Source organism: Monopterus albus, unplaced genomic scaffold (assembly GCF_001952655.1).
Source record: "Monopterus albus unplaced genomic scaffold, M_albus_1.0 scaffold251.1, whole genome shotgun sequence".
Classification (NCBI taxonomy): Eukaryota; Metazoa; Chordata; class Actinopteri; order Synbranchiformes; family Synbranchidae; genus Monopterus; species Monopterus albus.
Window position 1 is genome coordinate 290083 of NW_018128131.1, and position 22030 is coordinate 312112.

The 22030-nt window shown below is 41.0% G+C and overlaps 1 protein-coding gene and 1 long non-coding RNA gene across 2 annotated transcripts in view; one reads left to right on the forward strand and one right to left on the reverse strand.

Moving 5' to 3' along the window:
* The window catches only part of LOC109972227 (uncharacterized), a 56041-nt gene that overhangs the window by 1487 nt on the left and 32524 nt on the right, over window positions 1-22030 (forward strand). The window contains exon 2 of the long non-coding RNA XR_002276661.1: window positions 1931-2023. This is a non-coding gene — a long non-coding RNA (uncharacterized LOC109972227). The remainder of the gene's footprint in view (window positions 1-1930; window positions 2024-22030) is intronic.
* fscn2a (fascin actin-bundling protein 2a, retinal) lies at window positions 4913-10643 on the reverse strand. Its single transcript, XM_020620947.1, has 5 exons — window positions 9609-10643; window positions 7357-7513; window positions 7156-7277; window positions 6871-7038; window positions 4913-6720 (listed from the first exon to the last, which is right to left on the reverse strand). Exons 1-5 carry the CDS (start codon window positions 10429-10431, stop codon window positions 6515-6517), a joined length of 1476 nt encoding a protein of 491 aa, XP_020476603.1. The 5' UTR covers window positions 10432-10643; the 3' UTR covers window positions 4913-6514.

Consider the following 22030-nt stretch of genomic DNA (forward strand, 5'->3'; position numbering starts at 1 on the left):
GGAAATCAGTGGGGTACTCTGCCATAAATAAGCTATGCACCGAAGTAGAATTGATTTCCTTTCTGTGTTTAGTTCAGAGCACATAGATGAACCCATGTGTGCGACCACTGGTGTTAACTGTTCCTGTCTTCATGGAGACTGATAATTCCATTTTCTGAGGCAGGTGGCCTCCCTGCGTCATGCGGATGGTATTTTCGGGAGCAACTATCATAATTATTTAGTGGACAGTCTTTTATCAGAGCAGTGTTGTAGTTCTGTTATAGGATTTGTGTTTCTGGGGTTATACAGTGATCAGCCATAACATTATGACCACCTGCCTAATACGGTGTACACAGGAGTCAGTGCGGCAGTTGGTTGGCGTTCGTGTCACTCTGCAGCTCACAGTGCATCTTCTGTGAATCTGTTTCCATCTCTAGTTCTACTTTCAGGACGAGCACAGATGTGTCAACCATTCAGTGAGAAACTTACATAAAAAGAGTGAAAACTGTGGCCATGACGACAAGTTAGAAACATTTTTTTAGAGACATTCACCATCCTCCCCACTCTCGGTGTGATATCACCACTGTAGCTGCTGAATCTCTTCAGAGAGACCAATGTTTCTCTGTTTGAACCATTTAAAAAAGATTCAAACTAAATGGAAACTTTTGAAAAGGATGAATGAAATTTTAAAGTTTATTCTACAGTAGATCCACCTCATCATCAGTGACCTTGTCGCTGGTTCACTCTTTGTCCTTCCTTAGACCATGTTCTGTAGGTACTGACCACTGCAGACCGTGAACACCCACCAAGACCTGCAGTGTGGGAGATGCTCTAATCCAGCCGTCAGCCATCACAGATTGGTCGTTGTCAGAGTCACTCAGATTCTTAAGCTGACGTTACACCCCACACACTGACAGGTGCCAATGTAGCCAGATAATCAGTGTTGTTCACTTCACCTGTCAATAGTCAGAATGTTATGGCTGATCAGCGTGTGTTAAATTCAAACATTAGTTCAGCTCCTGAGTAATATTTAACAAACATAGACTGATTTATCACAAAAACAGACAGTGATGATTTTACATTCTTTTTATTGTTACAACAAGGACAGACTGTGGTTCTCGGCATCTGTTATAGCTTCAGGTCAAGGCATATTGCAGTACAAAGACAAACTGAGCAAGGCTGTAATGCTCAGAATGCTTTTATTGAAGCTATACCGGGAAGAATTCAGTTTTACAAAATTAGTCATTTTATTTCCTCACAAACAGAACAATTTAAAAGCGATCTTGGATCATCATAGCACCTGTTATCCTTGCACACGCTATTATTAGAATAACTCAAATGAGATTTCAGGTGGAAAGCAACATTAAAATGTCATGTCTCGGAGTTTTTGAGGGTCAGGCAATTATGTCATTTATTTTTCAAGTGCTCTTGAGTATTTTAGAACATTAGCTGAAGCAAACAGACCCTGGTTTGCATCTTATTTTGCAGACTTCTCAGAAAGTCCACATTTTAGATGGTATTGTTTTCAAATTTTAATGTAAAACACTTTGCCCTGCTTTAAATTAGCACATTTCTAAAGATAGAATGACATACTGTAGCTAAAAGGCTTCATGCAGTGAGCGGTGTGCTCTGTCACAGCTGCTGCTTTGAACTTTTCGACATTCTGCTTTTTAAAATTTTCACCCCATCCATGTTGTCCATCACCAGATACTTGTCATACACACACTGTATGACAAATGCACATATACAGTGCGGTTGAACCGGCGGGCATATTGTTTTAGATTAGTCCCGCTGTTCGGGTTGCTGTGCTACAGTGGTGGTGTTTGCCCACAGCTAGCCATGGATCAGTGAAGCGTGGCCGACAAGACACAACAGCTTCCTAAGAAAATTACAGCATGTTTCTTATGCAATGTGAACTCAATAAATCTGTTGTGTTTTTGTATATTCATAGGGGCAATGCCAGTGAAATGGACTCAGCCATATTACAGCAGAAGACAGGATGAAGATGTGACAGCATCAGGCTGAACCAGCAGAGCAACAAAAGGTAGGAAAAGGAGAGAACACAGCTGAACTGTTGCTTGGTTCTCATAACAGAACCAGCTCTTTCTCTTCATCAGCTTTGTCTGTGCGACAGGCTCGGAGTCTGTGCTGTGTGTTTCTGGGGCTCTTACTGGTTACACTTTGCATGGTTTTTAGCTGGTTTCCCATTTTTCAATTGTCTTGTTTTGTCAGTGTCCCCATCGTTCAGAACCATAGTGTACAGTTGTTATCGATTTCAGTAGTTTCGGTTGATAGGTAGGTTGTTTTATGACACACTGTAGAAAGTCTTTATACCTTTTGTCTCTGTAAACTTTCAAAATGAAATTGTGCCTTCAAATGTATAATTGTATGTATTTGTTCAAGCTCAGTGGAGTCAAGTTAATGCCTACTGGTAGTTGGATTTCACCTTTTGCTATGGGAACTCATGACCTTGTTGCTGTCCTGTTTCGCTGTCAAGACCCAGGTTTGGTAAATTATGTGCAGATAATGCAGCTGTTGTTGTAATGTGTCTTTATATGGAGTTATCGTGGTTATTGATATGAGTTCATCTGCAACCAGAAGTCAATTATTATGAGTGTCTAAGAGACTGAGCCCAGGGGTATCTGTAGGATGTGAAGAGTGATGACATGGTTTATTGTTTAATAATTTGGAGCGAAATGAATCTGACTTTTCCTGATAAGAGAATGTTGAAAATGATGTTTTGCAGTCAGGCGTTAAGGATGCTGCGAAACACTCCTCAGCAGTTGGGACAAATTTATTAGCAGAGTCAGTGATTAGAGGGGTTCTGTCACATTGATTTTGAAACGGTTTTTAAATTGTTCATCACACATCTTGACAGTTTTATAAGAGCTAAATAGGGATTTTTACATTAAATACATTCTGAATTGTTTTACTGAATTTGCGCCCCATGTATTTTGCCATATATTTCAGAGCCCAAGCTTCTTCCTCTAAGAAAATGTCTTATTCAGACAAAAAAAGTAAAATTGTTTAGTTCCACACTGAAGCCTGTGCAAACACTCAGCCACTGTGTGTCTTTGAATTTGTTTGCTGTGTGTGTTTTCTTGCAGTTCAGCCATCTGAGCAGTTGGCTTAACTTCATTCAAACCTGATTTACATACAAGCTTAGCTTTTAATCAGATGGAAATCAGAAATGGATTTCTCTCTCATGTTTTTGAGACGACATCCCATCTAATCAGAGAATTCAAAAACAAAAAGTCTTGCATCTGACAACCTTGCACAAATAACCACATTTTACTGTAGGATGAATTGTGTAGAACAACACTGGCCGCAGGCAAATCTAACTAGTGTTGCAGTACATCACACAGATGAAGACATCAGTGCCAGGGATACATACTGATCTCTAGGATCCATTCTCACCGGAGCCGTTCACACTCTGACAGAGTCCACAAAGATGGTTACTTGAACTGAAAACATGCAGATTAGTTTGACTTTGTTTGCAAATGCTTTCCTAAAAGTAGACTCCGCTATGCTAAAGTAAAGTTAATCTACTGTAACATCTCCAGTTCAGCGAGTTGTGACTAATGATCAGGGCTAGCGAGCAAGACGTAAATGAATTTTCAAAGAAAACTTTTGCCAGTGTAATTATAGAATTAAACATAATGAGGTGTAGTGTAGTGTAAAATTTGCAGAGCTTGAGGAAATTTAAAGACTTTGTGTGTATTTTCAGAGACACAGTTGAAAGTCTTAAAACAAAAATACTATGTTTTGTTGGAGAAGAAGTAACAAAGAACCTGAAAGACTTCCTATATGTAGTGTGAAGCCATGTTCTTTTTCTTCTCAAGGCAATAGTTATTGCTCTGTGACTGCCTTGAGGTTGTTGAAAGTGCTAATAGACATTGCCCTGGATTGCAGGCGCTTTGCTTGATGTGACTGCAGCAGGATATGACATTTTCACAGCACTTGTCAGTAACTGTTACTATAACGGAGCAGGATCTACAGGTACACACTGCCACCAAGTGTAGTGAAGTGGAAAAAGTCCTCATAGTAATTCTGCACTGCTCAGAAAGCTTTCTCTGCCTTTTGTTCATGGGTGAAAGTTGCAAAAGTAGGCGGTAAAATATTTAAATTAATGATGAATTAATGAATGCTATTTAGCTGCTTCAGTGACATTTTGTTCCTGCTGCAGTTATTAACATATATAAAACATTATGTAAATATGGCATTTATGTTTGTTTCATGTGTTAATTTGAGGAACATTACAGTCTCGTCTCGTTTTCTCTTTCCGGGGGACTAAAAGCTTGAGTGATATATCGTATGCTTCATGTACGTCACGATTTATTCGCTAGGTCTGTTTGCATTGCTCTTTGTCAGATTATGTTTTTATTGATACAAGGACTTTTCCAGCCAACTTAGCATAAAAGCCTTTTTGCGGTATTTCAACTCCCCCCACCGCCCACCCTGATGTTTCCCCTCATGGAGCCATTTTTTATGTTATTATGTTCTTGTTTGACCTGTGCCTTTCCTTCTAAAACAGTTCAAAATGGCTGCTATAAAAGGGCCTATTAACTCATTGCTGCTCTCTCTTGTAAGTAACTGAGCTGAAAGTTTGCACCAAATTTATTATAATTTAAATTTTATTATTATTGTTATTTATTTTGGCAGATGGCTGTGTGATAAGTCTTGCAGCACATCACACCACAATAATCTGGCAGATGCTTCTGTCCACGGTTTTGTTCTCAGACACTTTTAAACTAGACAGCAGGAGCCAGGCCAAACCCCTACTCAATCATTTGTCCCAAAGTCACCAAAGGTATTGTTAATTTCTTTTTTTATTGTCATCAGCATTGTCAAAAATCATACCAGAAAACAAAGATAGTAAAACAACAAACATATCTATATATTAAATACATTCTAAATATGGCCAGAGACGGACTATAGAGCTGACACAGGATGACCAAGCCTTTTAAATGTTTCTAAAATGTTTCTCTATTAATTCCACACATCAGAAAACCACTGGTTTAGACATTAAGCTGTTGCATATTTTATTTCTGCCTATAAAATAACAGAAAAACAATCTATAGGACAAATTTTAAACAGGATCAGGTCATCCTCTGTAGTGCACACCAACACCTGTTCCTTAAAATCTAGGCAGCTTGTGCCCTCGGCGATTTGATGGGTGTCAGTGAGTCATGTGAAAGACTGAGGCCCCTGCTCCTAGGGGCTACTGATCACATTTTGTAAAAGCAGTGGAAGGTGGGATAGTTAAAGGAACACTCCAGCATCTTGTGAAATACATTTTTCTGTCTTATCTGGAGCTAGATAAGGGGATTTTTATCATTTTCAGTGAGACAGTCTTGGCCTAACTTACTATACGTCACGAGAACAGGGTATAAAAGGATATAGAGTGCAGTGTGGTTTAAGGCTCCTAGGCAGAACATCGGACAAGCACTTTCTGAGTTCACACCTGGTACTGTACATTAAAAAGGATACATAGTCCATCAAATGCTTTAAACGTGCCCTTTGTTTAGTTTCTTACTTAACCTTCTACTGATATTCTAAGCAAAGAATGAATTAATTTCTGTCTTTCTATATGTACAACAGCAACAAATGTGTTTGCAGTGATGCTGACTGAAGTCTTCTTAGACTGTACATAGCTTAGCATCGCAGTCGTTCTTTGTTTTTGGAGAAAACGGTGCATTATTGTACCTTTTGCTTACAGCGACCATGACTGTGTTGTTCTTGTAGAACATGTTAGTGTGATGAAATCATTTAAAAGCTGTAAAGATCAAATGTGGTGGGTTTTTGACAGAAGATACAGAAGTAAGATTTAAATGAACACAGTCAAATAATGCTAAACTAAATCAAATTCAGTGACTTTTGTGTCTGCAAACGAGTCTCTCTCTCTCATTTTCAAATAAATCTAGGATATGCAGCCACACTTACTGTATGTCACTGTCTATGTTTGTTGCTCACTGATTTGCCTTTAATGTGTGACTGTTGTTGAGGGCTTTGTTAGATTGAAGAAAAATCGGCAAAGATTTTCTAAACGTTTGGACTTAGAATTTCCAAGAAGCACTACCGATTCTTTTTGTTGCCATTCATGGTCATACTTTCTGAATAGGCTAAACAGAACATGTGTCAAAGGCATAAACAAACGGAGGTGAGTAGTGACACTCTTTGTTAAATTTCTTTCTGTTCACTGTCTGAGCAGCTTGACTACCCTCTAATTTATTTGGTTATCACTGTACCTGTATTGAACAAAGTGAAATAACTGGATCAGCCACTATCTTATTCCATATTTGTGGAAAAAAAAAAAATTCACACAGTTTCTTGATGTTGGCATTGTCGTGTAAAAGACCACACATTGACAAGAAAAACCACACATATCTCCCTAAAGTGATCATTTCTTTCCAATTAAAGAAATAGAGAACATAGGACTGGACACCTGATACCAGTGTAAAAACAGGCAGGAAAGTATTAGCCAGTCACTCTGCTTCATATGTGCTGGTAGAAGCGAGAATCTAGCCAGAAGGGATCAGTATTCCCAGAGAGAAGATGCATTGACAGATGTGCCGTCACACATAAGTGTGCCTCCTTGGTCACCACGAAGGTACTTGCCATTGGAGCCCTTGATGGCGACGTGTCCATGTTCCAGGAACTCAAGGAAAAAGTCCTCTGGCTTTTCTCCATCTGAACACACTAGGCCACTGCTAGAGACATACCAGAACGTCTCATTCACACCTGCAGAAGGATGTCAGTGAATTATATTGCAGCCATTGGTTGAAATGAACAACATTGCTTTAGTAGATGTTATGTATTTACTGTCTGGATACAGATATATTTATTTGCTATGCAGAAATTTAATATGTTGTGGCTCATGAAAGTACAGACTTTTTACGTTATAGGCGCCGTCGTTGAAGATCAGTGAAAAAATGTCATAGACGGATCGATTTGCATCCAGAGTGTTGGAGTTCTTGTGGTGACACACGAAGCCGTTCTCTCCACGTAGAATCAGAATAGGGCGATTTATGAGTTTCATGACGAATAATTCATCATCCCCTGCAAAGAAGGATGAATGCCGTTTATCCATTCTGCATGATTTCAACAAAGCTGTACCTGTGGTGGAAATTACAGCTACAGCACTGACTCTCAGGTGGTTTGACTGAAAGTGCTTACCCACTGTATCGCTGACCGCTGAGAGCTGCCCGTTCTTCTTTGTACACACATACTTTCCATTGCTTGCTTTGAGTGCCACCCTCTGTTCTCGCCATTCAATGTCAAACATTGTGTTTTCCTCTCTGGTAAAACAAAAGACATGGATGTCCAGATTGAGAGATTCAGGTTAGAGGTTTGTGAAAAGCTGTGAGAGCTACTTACACGTCTGTGGCAGTGGACTGGATCTCTCCGTGAGTCACTAGAGTCCAGTAGGATCCGCCATTGGTCCTGAACGTGGACTTTTTGCTTTCCTTATCAATCTCCATCTGGAAGGTCTCCATGTCTGTTTCCACATCCTGATTTGCTGAAATACTCACCCCTGGTAAAAACAGAAGAAAAGAAAGTTTCACCTCCACAGATTTGTGACACTACATCATACTTATTACATTATGCTTTACTGTAACCAACTAGTTGTAATTGTAACTAACTAAAAATCTCTGTTGCTCCATCCTAGAAAAAGAGAAGTTTGGTCAGTTTGAACTGGAGAAGTGAATTATGCTGCAGGATTGGTTTGAGATTGGGATGTTTTGCCCTTTTCCCCCACCACGTTTTGGAATTTATTTCACCTAACAGGTTTATAGAGTTTGTGTTACTCAAAAAAGATGTTTTGGGCAGAGGGTCACTAAACTATTAACCTGCTTTGTAGCTATCTTCGAGCCGCCAGTGTGCACATGGCTCACTTTGTGAAACTTTGCTCTTAAGCAAGTTTCATGTGATCAACTCATGATCTGCTTTGCATACAAAAAACATTTGTGCAGGTAAAGCTAAACTTTATACAGAATAAAATCCAACATTTGCTTAAAATCATGCCCATCTTTCCAGTTTGTCAGTGAATGCCCTGTTCTCTAAACCAGGGTACCTCATTTACACTAGTGTTATATTCTTAATCCACATGTATTAACTCCGCCTGCTGCGGTGAGTCAAGTGGTGGAGAAAGCGTCGACACACACAACTGAACTGTGTCTGCTGTAGTTCAACATAAATGCTACAGAAAAATCCTTCAACCTTTCTCCTAAGCCTGTTACAGCTCTAATCCTTCAGAGTCACCTCTCCACCCTCCCTGTTTATTTGCTTGCTGTAATTCCGTGCCTGGTGAAATGCAAATCTGCACCTCAGGGCCCACTAAGCAGCTTTCAGTGCCTTGTTCCTTTAAAATGCGGAACTGCTACAAGGACAAACACCACAGTTTAAAAAATGTAATTCTTTACCTTGCATTATAGAGATGGAGTGTCTGCAATAGTGACATTTTTAACTCAGATTTTTATCCATCCTTAAAGATAATGATGATTGCAGTCTAGTTTGCAAACCTCATACCCCAAATGTGCCATAGTATTGCATGTGCAATTGTATAGCTACAGTTGTAGAGATGTCCTGCAGTAAGGCTTTTAGGAGGTCTTAGTTTAAAGCTTGCAAAGACTGCAACAGAGCATAGTTTGCTCTCCTGTCCTCCCACACTTGAATAATTACGAAGCAGATCAAATCATAAAAGCAGATGAGAGAACTTGTAACTGATCTCTCTGGAAAGGACTGCCTGTACTGTAGCTCCTATTTGCTGCCGCTGCATTGCCATGCTGGCTAGCTGCAGCTTTACATAATTTGAAGAATTTAACTCATTAGATGGCAATGAAGAGTGAGTAGCCGCGAGGCCTAAAGTCCATTGATGGTAACTGACACCTAATGTGGCACAGGCCTGCCCAGGAGTAATTTGCACACCATTTAATCTTCAATGGACACAGTGGAAATGACAAAGCCCATTACTGCAATTACCTTCGCAGTATAGCTGTCAGCCATCCTGGATCCTACATCTAGACAAGAATGGTAGGATGTTCTCCTATTAATTGCTAAATTTTACTGTAATGTAGCTGTAAAGATTCAATCAAATAAATCCAGGCCAGTTAATCTGAATTCACTTTATGGCCACACCCAACGGTTGTACCACTCCACATACAATGTACTGTATTTTTAAGGTATACCATATACTCTGGTGTGCTACTGTGTGTTGCTCAGCCATAATAAGGCTAGACTCCTTAGCTAACCTCAATACCTACAGTGCATAACTGCAAAACCTCTGAAACAATCTGTGCAGAACTCTTGTGGAGATTAAACTGCAGGAGACAGAATATAGAGCTGTGAGCTACATTGTTTTCATGCTCATTTGTTAGTATGAAGTCGCCTTTACCTCGCCTCATTTTGAATACATTCAAGCTTCTTTAAATGTATTTGTGAACAGTCAAATCCCACTTTTAACTTGTATATGACTTTTAACAGTGAACATTATTTTTAGTAGTAGTAGATTGAAAGCACTCCAATTCATTTTCTGTATGAAACTAATCAATTTGATAACGATCAAGTTCAATTTTTCCTTTTTTTTTTTTTTTTTTTTTTTGGTCAACGCTGCATTATGTGCCGATTACCTTGCTTGACTGAGACCAATCTTTTATTGACGGCTTGAAAAACTACTTGGGGGTGACTCTCTTCCAAATCAAACAGCTCATCTTTTCCAGGCTTGGAGCATCGACCAGAGCGCAGTGTTCCTGTGGGACCCACGTGGGTCAGATATTTCCCTTCACAGTCCTTAAAGGTCAGCTTGCCAGATTTCAGCTCCAGTGTGAAGCAAGTAGAAGGGGTGTTCTCCTTCACCAGCTTGCCATCATTGTTGAGGAAACGGCTGTCACAGGTCTTCAGGCTGTACTTGCCGTCTAGGTATACCAAGGTGATCAGGGAGTCCACTCCCCAGGGAATGTTGCTGTCCACTGAGATCTCTCCGTCTGAAGCAGACAGATGGGCATAGCGCTTACGTGCCACACTGAGTAAGTTGGCCTGTGGGTGTAAAGCCAAATGGATGGCCCACATCTCTTGTTCCCCGATGACTTGGGCAAAGCAGGACAGGTAGTCGGCTGAGCCTCCAAAATAACGTTGGTAAGGCTCTGATTGCAGTGCCCAGCGACCATCAGACTGGGCTACAATAATGAAACGGCAGTCGGGGTCAGGCTTCTCGGCACCACATGTGATCTTCCCATCTTTGTCAGATGCCAGATAGCGTCCGAGGTGGCTGCGAAGAAACACTACTTGGCCGTCCTGCTCGTTCTGTTCTAAGGTCCAGATCTGTTTCTTCTTCATGCTGGTGCCTGAAGCGTTAACCTTGAAGCCAAAGGCCTCAGCCGTCAGGTAGCGGTTCTCATAGTTGATGAGGCCAAACTGCAGCTTCAGAGCCTGGCTAATTCCGTTTGTGGACATGCTTGAACAGGCCACACGTTAAGACTATGAGTAAAGAGGTTTAGAACAGACAGGGAAAGCAGACATGAGACAGAAAAGCAAAAATAAAATGCTTGATTTCTTCCCTCTTCTGTCTCTCAAGCTGTAAATTAGCTCTCTTTATCTCCTTTGATGGATTGTTTAGAGTTCCTTCCTTCCCCTGTCACTTTCTTTCTTTCCTCATAGGGCTTGTACAGGCACTGGCTCTCTGTTCCTTAATGAGTTAGGATTAAAATCAGCAGCACACAGCACCTCAGTCCACGATGCCACTGACGTCACATACCAGTACACCAACCACAAACCTCTGCTCCTCCCTCTCCTTCTCTGCTAAACACTCAGTGCAGCTTCATTCTGCATCTCTCTTCTCTATCTTCCCCTTATTTTCATCTTTTCCTTATTTCCTCCACCCTTGTCTTCCTCCACTGTAACTCACACTGACACACTCATTTGTCAACCTGACTCCCTGTTGGATCAGACTTTCATATTTATGTTCATATACCAGTAGCCACACCGTGCAGCTCTAGGATTATCCTAGCTTTGATCTGCTGGTGAGCTACAGCCTGATTGGAAAATGTCCAGAGAGTAAAGGTGCTTTTGGTTCCTCTGCACTGGTTCTTCTTCTCCTTTGAGTCCCCTTTCAAACATAGTTTCCCTAAGTTAGATTTTTTTTCATATAAATAGTCATTTTGCTTGTTAAAGGCTTTGAATTTCCACAAAGAACCTCTTTGACATTACACTGGACAAGGGACAATGCACACAGCTGGTTAACTCCCAAATGGTACAAAGGTTTCTTTATTAAAGTTGCTACCCAGTTTGCCCCATGCAGGGCCAGAGGCACTACATGACAACATTTCATTTGCCTCACGCCTTCTGAGATATTTACATTTAAGTCTTTGAGCTTAGCTAAGACGAATTTGAATAGCACACATTTGAATGTATGAGCCCATTTGCCTTTTTCCACTTAAACCTTGGTTGATTCTCAACATCATTCTTTCTGATTCTTCCACACCGTCCTTCTGTTATTCCATCAGTCAGTTGATAATACACAGCTCTCTTCCCCATGACCTTTGCTACAGTGCACATCAAGATCAACCTTTATAAGAGCATTACCACCCTCCTTCACCCAGGTTCCTGGGGATGCTGTGTTTAATGCTAAGGATAAGCGTCTATCGTAAACACCAAATCCACAAAAGTACGAGATGCAACCTTTAGTATAAAGCAGAATCATTAGGGTATTACTTCAACTTAATATTATTTTATTGCCAGTGCTTTCATCTGTTAACTTTGTAACTTTGACAGGTAAAAGCGATTAGCATATTGATCCCTGACTACCGTGTCCTTCAGTTTCTGACTTCCTAACGGGCAATCTGACATTTACACCCACTTCTTGTCGTGACTGGCCAGCTGTACACATGTGAGAAAGAAGCCAGGATTTTAATGTGTTAATCTTTTTTCAGTTCTTACAAAACAGTTTCTGTTACTTTTCATGTGAACAGTGGAGTGTAATGCTATGAATGGCTTCCAGGAGAGAAATCATTTTGACAATTGGCTTTTCACTCCAGCGTTGAGTGTGGGTGTTTGGAACATCTTCTGGAACTACTCCTCTTTGTGCAAAACCTGACCTAATAGCGTCACTATGTTTGTCAGACCCCTCCCTGTGGTGGCTAACTCGGGGACCCAGAAGGGAAGGGTAAAAAATGAGTTATGCTGACCTAGTTCAGATGAAAAAGTTTGTCCTCCAACCAGCCCCAGATTGGAAAGGTGTGGAGGGAGGGGGTTTCAGATGTTGTTCAACCTTCGATAACTGCTTTGGAGCATTGTGATGCCTGGGGTGAGAAGACTCGAGAACACTAATTGCTGGGTGTTGCCAATGTGACGTAGAAGTTGACGTTAACTGGATAGATGAATTGAAATCACAGGCGTACAGTATATGGCCATAACTGCATACACTTGATTACAAACTTGAAAAACCTTACTTCACCCTTTCACATTAACCCCAGCCCATCACCCGGAAATGCAGAATACACCACTTTCCATGCGTCTTCACCTTGTGACCACTGGGTGGCAGCATCGCCTTGAACCAGCACCCACTAGTGGTTTACTATTACAGGCAGATGGTGTGTGTCATTGATAGAGGTGTAGATGAACTTACTACAGTGACATCTTGGTGTGTACCTGTACTGCAGTTTCTGAAAAGAAAAAAAAAAAACATTGCAGGTTAATTATGAGGATCTTAAATCCACCCATTTATTCATCTACAGTGCCTGTAAATCTAATGTTGCTAATTTCCATAGCAAGATAGTGAGTACTGAGGTATTTATAACTGTGTCAAACTGCTTTGTGCAACTTTTAAGTGTATGTCGTAAGTCACTTACTATTAAATGATTTATACAGTCTGTGAAAGCTGAGGTATAATGTATGTTCAGTTTCTGCAGGAACTGTGTCAAGTCTTGCAAAACCACTCCAGTCATATCACCTTGAGACTCGGAGAATGCAAACTGTTTCAACAGAAATCACTTGGAATTCGAAAGATGTGATTGTTTGCCAGACAAGGGGAGTCTAACAAATGATGCTGTTGAGTTGCATGAGAATGGAATTTTGTGAATTCTGAGAAATAGATATTTCAACACTTGTTGTGCTGACTTTGACTTTTTTTTTTTTTACCTGCCCCCTACTTTTATGGAACCACACGATTTGACAGAATAATCCCTTATTTGCTAATCTTTTGGACTATAAATGGCATTAGCCAGCAAATGTTTAGAAATTTTGTGCAAGTGTAACACCAGAGGAGACCTGAAAACAGATAATTTGCTTTTGAAATCAGAAATTAATTAGAACATTAGTACATCTTGTAACTCTCTGTATGCATAATATTTGATTTTGGATTCTAAATCTAACACACACTTGCCAATTTTTGTATAGTTTTCAAGACACTTTTGATGCTGAATATAGCTTGAATATTTTTGTGAAGCTGTGAATGAAATGCATATGCGTGTCCGTGCTTCTATGGTTGGTGCAGCTGACTGGCCAGTAGGTGGCAGTCTTGACTATAAAATGCAGCTTCTTTGTTTTCTCTCACCAATTTGAATTCCTGTGTTTACTGGGTTATGCTTTGAGATAAGAAATACTGAATGAGAAGAATGTAATTCAGTTTGTCAAGCTTCCTAATAGAAAAGAGTTGCTTAGCTGGTTGAACACAGAGTAAAAGCTGCATTGATTCATGGTGCAGTGCAACAGAATGGTTTCTGTGAGCGCATAGTCCATGTACATATGTGTCAGTGTGAGATCAGATCATCAGTTTTGTTAGTTTATTGATAGTTGGTAGACTATCAGAACAACTCAGATAAATTAATAATATTGTTACTTTTGGCAAATAATCACCTGAATGTCATTTAGAGATAAGAGTGTTATGTGGTGGTGAGATGTGGTGGTGTAAAACACTTCAGAGTTTAGTTTTTCCATTTCTCTCCACTGTCTGAGTCCCAGATGGAATCATTCACAAGTGTGATGTGAACCATTAGAAAAATACAAAAGGATCTTTATCTTGCTGGTGGCCTAATTTGTGTCTTCTTTCATCAGCTGTCCCCTCTTACCTGTCCTTACAAACACAAAATAGAAAAAATCCAAGAAACTGAGGATGCGCTGTCTGTGATGATGGGGCCATCAGGTGACCACACTACCTTGCAAGTCTGGGTTACCTGGTGCTGCATGAGTCTTATGAGCAATAACTGTGCCATCTAAACTGTAGCGGTCTGGTGGCCAAATTGCATATTGAGACTTAAATGTTTCTAATATCTCTTCCTCTCTGTTTTTCTTGGTGGTTGTCCTCTCTTTGTATTTTTGCACAGTTTCTCACTTCTTCCGTTTATGTGCCATATCTGCTGCTGGGGTTCCTGGTTAAAAGGACATTGGATAGTTTAATAAAACCTTTGCTGTTAGCTCAAAAAGTAAACGATTGAAAGAAGATAAAATTTGCTGATAAGGGTTGGCCACTTGCAAACGCACACAGGCATGCATTTGCACACACGTACACATTGCATATACATGCACTGACACACAGATCAAATGGTGAGCTGAGGTCTCCCCTTGGGGCAGGAACATGGATTAATGTGCCCTGTACTATTATTTCATTTATAACTGTCCTGGACCTTTTCAGATAAGACCTTTTTTTTCAGGTTGCCATCCATTAGCACCTTTAGAGTGAATCTATTAGCCTGCCAAGCACTCAGAGATCCATTTAAAGGGCCAGCATACTTCCTTTTTAGCTGGCCCTGCAAAACACTTTCAGAAAGAAGTCAAGGTTGTTTAGTGGCAAGACTAAGATACAAACGATTTGAATAAACTGATAAATAAAATGACACTTTGGTTACCTCTGAATTTACAGTACTACTACTGATGTGGAGATAGTACATCTCTTTAAAATGAAATGCCATCGGAAAGGTGCATTCCTCAGTTCACAAGGACAGTTCCTGACAAATTCATTACTATTACATTTACTTCAACATTTTTCCAGTTATTGTACATCTTTGCAGGTTTTCCTGTAAGGTTTTGCCCTTGAATTCACAAAGAGTTTATAAAATCATAACTGTATTACTAGCCCTGCTCATGTACTATATACAGCACAAAGGTACAAAAATGTCCTTTCCTTTCTCTCTCTTGCTCCCATGGGACTCTCCTGCTGCCCCTTCTAAAATCAGCAGAGAAAAACGGTCCATGAGACATGCAGTAAAAGTATAATATAAAATGGCTGCCTTGGCTGGGATTCTCCTTCCTCAGCAGCTTGCTGCTTACTGACCCTATTAATCCAGGTGTTCATTCATCTACAGGACGATCCTCCCACAGGCTGTTAACTGCTCACCCCACTGTCTTTGCCCATCCCCAGCCCAGCCTAGCCTAGCCCGGCCTTCTCACTCCTGCTTTACCCAGTGTAATCGGGGCTGCCAATGAGCTAAGTATGGGCGGCCATATAAACGAGCCTTGGTAAATGTCAAGCCTTTTAATACTCGGTTGTAATGCCACATTTGTTTTGTAGGCTGTCATTTGTTTTTAGAGTGAGTCAAACTTGTTAAACCCCCTTCCCCCTCCCAAAGAGTGAAGACAGAGAGCCGCTCATGCAGAGAGAGAAGGTGGTATAACTTAATTGGAGGTTACATCGCTGTCAGCGCAATACATCATTTACTTGACTCGCAAGGAAAGCAGCTTGTAAATAGGTAAGCAATAGTTCCTCAATGATTAAACTGCAACTGGTGGACAGTGTGTTTGGCCTTGTGCAGACTGGCCTCATGTTTTGATTCAGACATGGTGAGCTTTAAGGGACAGGAGTGCTCATGTTAATGTCATCCTTTGCTCACTGGCTCTGACAGCAGGGCTAATATGAGGCCTCAGCTTCTGCCATTCTGACAATTCCCTGTCTCTTTCATATAAAGAGGATGGTCAGGTGAATTACAATGACAAGTATGTGTTTGTCCTCAAAAATGTGCTTGTGTGTGAGCTAATATTTATGTGGACATGAGCTTGCATGTGTTTCTAATATTCACTGTGCTTGTGTATGTTTTTTTTGTTTTGTTTTGTTTGTGCCTGTGCGTGCATGTACATGCATAAATGATCATTTATGTGCAAACACGTGTTCCAGCATGTCAGTATGTTAGTCTGTTCACTCAAAGGGTTATATAAAAGCTCTCCCCATTTGGCAACAGCCAGACATATGTCACAGTACATTTCTCCTCCCTCACGTTTTACTACATTCCCACACGCAGAGACTGTAAAAGTGAGTGATTTACACACAAGTAAATAAATGCTTTGAGCTGATACAATCTCTGCACTATACCCTTCCCCCTGCTGATTCAAAAGCTTCAGTTAGTCCCAGATCCCTTTAAGCAGGTCAGAAGAGCATGTTTGTTTAGTGCTTCTGCAAAATCTGTTCATGGAAATGTTAGTACAGTAGCTACAGGTTAAGAAAAGAGAAGGTATTCAAAACAGTTCAGGTACAGGACCCTAGGGATCATCACTAAACTTAAACAAAATTTTCACCTGTTTGTCACAAAAGACAGTTACCAATAGGGATCAGAATTGGCGCTATGACAGCTGTTCATGGTGTCATATGAGGTCAATATTGGTGCTGATCGCTAATGAAACTGGCTAGAAGACAGCAGTTTAGGCCAACAGTTGGAGCTGGAGGGGACGGTGCGTGGGAGGAGAGAGAGCAATAAAGAAAAGAGAGGGAGCCCTTATTATGTAGTGTGAACTCAGCCAAGCTGTATATCCAACGTCTGTCTCCATAAGCCCTGAGCTCTTGCTATGTGTTCATCCACATAGAGAGATGCCATTTGTCCTAACACACACATACGCACATTCCCCTCAAACAGACTACTGTAGCTTGTCTGACAAATTGAGCACATTTGTTCACTGGAGAAATTTTCAGTGAGCAACTGGGTCTTCCCTCTGTCTCCTGTTGTTTGTCATTCAGAGGTTTCCTCCCCTCTTTCTCCGTCTGTGAGTAGATTGTTTACAGCAGGAAGTGCCTGGCATCCTCTCACTTGGCTTTGAGAGAGAGTGACTTGGCTGGTGCTGGTAGCCCAACATCATTCACAGTCCCAGTTCCTGCTTCACTGTAATTCATGTGCTTTGGGGAGACATTCTTACCGGAATAGAGAGCATTTTTGTTGATTATTCCGTCTGTTTTTGATTACAGCCTGGCTGGCCTCTGAGAGCTAGTGGACAATTTAGCTATCATTCCTAGATGGGTTAATGGGGCTCAGGCTGGAGGTTTATGTTGGGGTTCAAAGCAATAGGTTGGCTAAGACTTTCAGTTGTTGCAGCAGTGATTACCACTTAGAAATGTTTGTGTAGTATTTATCTTCTTGTATGTGTGAGCAACATGCTTGTGTGTGCATGTTTTTTTTTTTTTTTTTTTTTTTTTGACAAAGCTGTAAGTCATTAGATGGTTAATCCACCTTATGTGAGTTTGGCCAGGCTAGTCCCTGTTGTTTGTCCAGCTGTGATATCAGCCATACTGTAAAAGAGAGGATATTGGCATCTTCGTGTTGCAAACAGAATTTGTATCCCTTGACCCTTGAGATGGATGTTGCATAGTCTAAATAGTGCTAGCTTTTGCATACGTATACCACGTGCCCTCTGCTGATGTGTTAAGCCTTCCAGGGCTGTTTGTGCTTGCTAAGCGTGTATTTCCTTGAGCATGCACCACCTGTCAGCAAGCAACACAACTCTGTGTGTATATGTGTTTATTTATATGTTCATTCATGGAAATTACAAGCATGTCACAAGTCAAACCCATATGTTGTTTTAGGTCCTCTGTATAACTGTCAGAGGTTGGCACTTTCTTATTAAGGAGCTTTTAGAACGTGTAATTGTATTCCAAACGCGTTTGTGCTAGTGTATGCTTATGTTAGTGCATGAACGTTCATGCAACTTTCCCAGGGGGCTACCTGATCGTATTACATTATCCAGCAGACATCAAAGGGTTAAGAGCTGTCTGCCTCTGTAGTCATTAAGCCCTCTCTTAGCCACAGTAAATCAATGCTGGGCTGGCAACAGCTGCTCTGATCACATATTAAAACTTCCATAATGTGCCGTGTGTACAGAGCGGGGCCTGTAAGCTGACACTGTCCTCAGATAAAGGCCATCTTGAGCCTCTGATCTGGTTCCTATGGTCAGGGATAGCAAGAGAAGTGGAGCTGAGTGGGGAGAGATGACAGAGGAGCCTTGTCATTAAGGACAACTGCCTCAGGGCTCAAAACCACACTGAATACAAAACGCATGCGCCCGTGTACTGTCGATGTTCTTATATTCTAAGGTACCAGACTATAAGATGTTATCAAGCCTTTAGCCTAGTTAGTCAATGTCTTTAATTCCTAATATATTTAAAGCTGGAGGCTTCCCAAGCAAATACCTATTAGCAGATGAGAAAATCCTTTATCTGATGTGATACACTTCTATACATTAGAAGTCAGTAAAGGAAGTACACATGTGAAATGTCTCTTAGCACGCGCTCACCTGCCAGTTTATTAGGTACACCTGTACAACTGTATGCAAATCAGTGCAACACTTCCACCTTATCATCTGTGTTTATGAAGCTCAAAATATTTCGTTTTTAGTGAAATTGTCATAAATGTACAAATTCAATTATATTTTTATTATCGAGCACATAGTTAAAGGTGGTGTTGTGCTGGACTACATTATATTCAGAGGTGTTCCTAATATTCTGACCCTCTGATGTATATCCAAAAATCCTCCACACCAGTTTGGTTTGCAGCAGAGGACTTGACCAAAGGCTAGATTTTTTTTTCACTGATCTGGTCTGGGAGATTATGTGGAAATCAATAGTAGGGCTAGCTAGCGGGACTACTGTCAGTCTTTACAGAAACGCACACTCAGGAGGCCTGTCTCCATGGAGACACAAACAGGGCATGAGACTGCCCTCAGGTGAATTCTCTGTATGGCGCTGCCAGCTGAATTGGTCCATTTAGGTTTCATTTTCTTTCTTGTCTACATCTTTCTCTTTCTCTTTTTCTTTCACTTTGTCCCCTACCGTTCAGCAGCAGGCTCTGAGTCTGACTTCTCTGTCTCTTTCTTTCATTCACTCACTTTGTTTCTCTCCCACTGACAGGTACAGGGCTAAAATTTAAGGGAAGATATAAGGTGAAATTGGTCTCTATACATAACAACTGTCACAGGCCAGCGAGGGGATGGATGCTGATTTGCCTCTGCCAAGGCTGCAGAGATGTTTGTCAGTTGATCTCATAGCACGGCCAGTGCATGCTGTGCTGCTCCCTCTCCTCTGACAGATTTGGGTTTTTTTTTTTTCTTTTACCATTTTTGCCCTAACCTTTCTTTGACATTTTCTTATTCTCTTCCCCTCTCACACGCATATTGTTTTTCAGCATGTTAGCTCCTTATTAAGCAGGTCCTACAGTATGTGGTTTCCTGCATCACATGGAACATTTAGTGCTTTGAGTTAGTGCTTTTTTTTTTTTTTTTTTTGTTTAGTACACAAACCATAATGGATTTGTTTGAAGAAAATAAGAGATGACTCTAAAATATCTGATCAAAGATTGCCCAGAAGTTTCAGCTCCTATTTATAAGATGCCCAAGTCATGGAGCTTATGCCTGGTATCTAAGCAGATTGTGTGTATAGATGTGAGGAGAGTAGAACCATCCAGTGAAGGACATGGGAGTGGTTAAGGGGTCTGGCATCTGGGCAGAATTCTTTTATATCCTGCAATGACTGGCATTTTTCTACACACACGTGCGTGCATGGGCTCATGCTCTGTCTCTCTTGCACTCACTGGATGTCTCCCTCTTTTATACGCTCACTCACCACTCATGCCTTTATACTCACTGATATCCCTTTTCATCATGGCTGCTACAGAGCTAGGCTAGATGGAAGAAAGAGATCCTGTGTGTGAGGCAGCAGAAAGTGCTGCACATATCTTCATCACCCCGAGAGGTCTGCGGAGAACGTGCAACAGCGTATCAGTTGTTTCAACCACCTGCGTCACAGGATAGAGCACATTTTCCTCCATGTCTGTTTCTTTTCTAATTTCTCCTCTTATTCTATCTTGTCGGGCAGCTCTCACAATAGAACTCAAATCCAGTACACCTTTGATCAGCGGTGTACTGGCCTCTGTGAAACTTAGATGATGATTTTGGCGCCGTATATTGTTATCATAGTGGCCTGAACTGGTGATTTGGTCATCACTCAGGTCAGGATTACTGTACATTTAAAAGATGAGACTGTCATGTGCCAGTTGTTTAAATGTGTCACTCACTGTATTGCTGAGGGTAATCATTTGATGCTTGAGAGGCAGTGTACACCACGCTATATGATACCTGTAATTATGCATACACGACACAAAGCGAAGAGACAACACAAAGACACACACAATGATGTCAGTGTATATGTGCAAAGGAACAGACAGGCCTGAGGCAGTAGCTATTGTACTATGATAAATGGAGTGTCTCCTGTCCCTGTAGCCACAGGTCCACCGGGAGCCTGGGGATGCTTGGTGGCCTTTCTCCCAGGTTTCCTATTTCCTGACTCAGCACCAGCTGTGCACACCAGCAGGAAAAAGAACATGAGAAGGATAAAAATAATTCATTGGAGCTTCATGGTATAGTATGACCCTAAGGCGGTCAGTTAGACAATAGTCTTCCTTTTACCTGACAGCAGGCCAGGCAAAGTGTTTTGGAGAAAGGATGGTCATGCTCTGTAGGATGATGTCCCCTATAGATGATGTCATATAGAAGCAGGATATACAGTATAGGGTACTAATGGAGTGTGCCAAAATGATGAAAGTGCAGTATGTTTTGTAATGACATAAAATCATTTTCGTGTTGTAAAGATGTTTGTGTCAGTTTAGTCTAGATCATCTGGATATGATTTCTGCGTGTTTAAATCACCACAGACTGGCATCCCATGCAGAGACACTCAATCAAAAGCTGAACTTGGCAAATTTGTCTTGTGGTTTGAAGACGTCTCTAACATTTGCCCTGGCTGTCTCTGTGCCCAGAAGCCACTCTGACATTGAATGAGGCTGAGCTTTATGGCAACAGTGGCAGACGTGCCAATGGAGCCCGGCCGTCTTCATGCTAGTGACCATGGTGAGCTGTCAGAGAGAGCTGTGTGACAGTGCTGTGTGGGTGAAGCTCTCTCCATAATGGAACAGCTGTTTGGATCACAATGCACCGGGGCGCTGGAGCACAGGGTAAATAGAGGAGAAGAGCAATGTAAACAGAGATGGGATAGTGGGAGCTGCTTCCCTGCTACTGTGAAAGGAACTAAACACACCTGAGAACTAGACAGAGGGGTTGCCTACAAAGGACTACGTAAACACCACTACACAGGAAGGTGTGGAAAGAAAGGTGGATGAATCATGAAAGAATGAACCAGTAATGTTCTACTCCAGTCTCAGTTCCCATACGATACCTGACCTGCATATTTTTGTTTTGGTGGGACAGATAATTGAGAGTTGAGATAAGAATCAAACATGTTACCTTGGAGACCAGTCCCAGTTTGGCAGATTTGAAATCTTAATACTACCCTATGGGTTAATTATCAACCACATGCCTTCTTTTGATTTGATTCGGAGTGCCACTGATTAATTGTGCTCAAAGCTGATCTCCATCCTAAGAGGGCCAAAGGACAGTCTGTATTATTTACTGTATGCATTATAAAGCATTTTCAGCTGTCTTGCACAAACAAATGGATAATATAAGAAGGCACCTGACCCATTTTAACAGGCTGTAACTTTACCTGCTATTGACAGGTCAGTTGTTCTCTCACTGTGGACAGTGAGAGAACAACTGTAGCTGTTGGCAGAGTATAATTTTGGATGCAGAGACTCATTTAAAATCTGCAACATCCAATGATTTTGTAGCCTTCAGTTTCATTCTACAGCCAGTCTAAAGCTGGGTAATATTCTATGAGTGAGCAGAGGGGGAAATGACACCATCCTCCTAAATTGTATACTTATAACAGTTTTTTTTAAACTTATTTCTGGACCTTATTGTTATTCCATTTTCCTAGTTTAATCACTCACAAACACACTATTGCTGTATTATA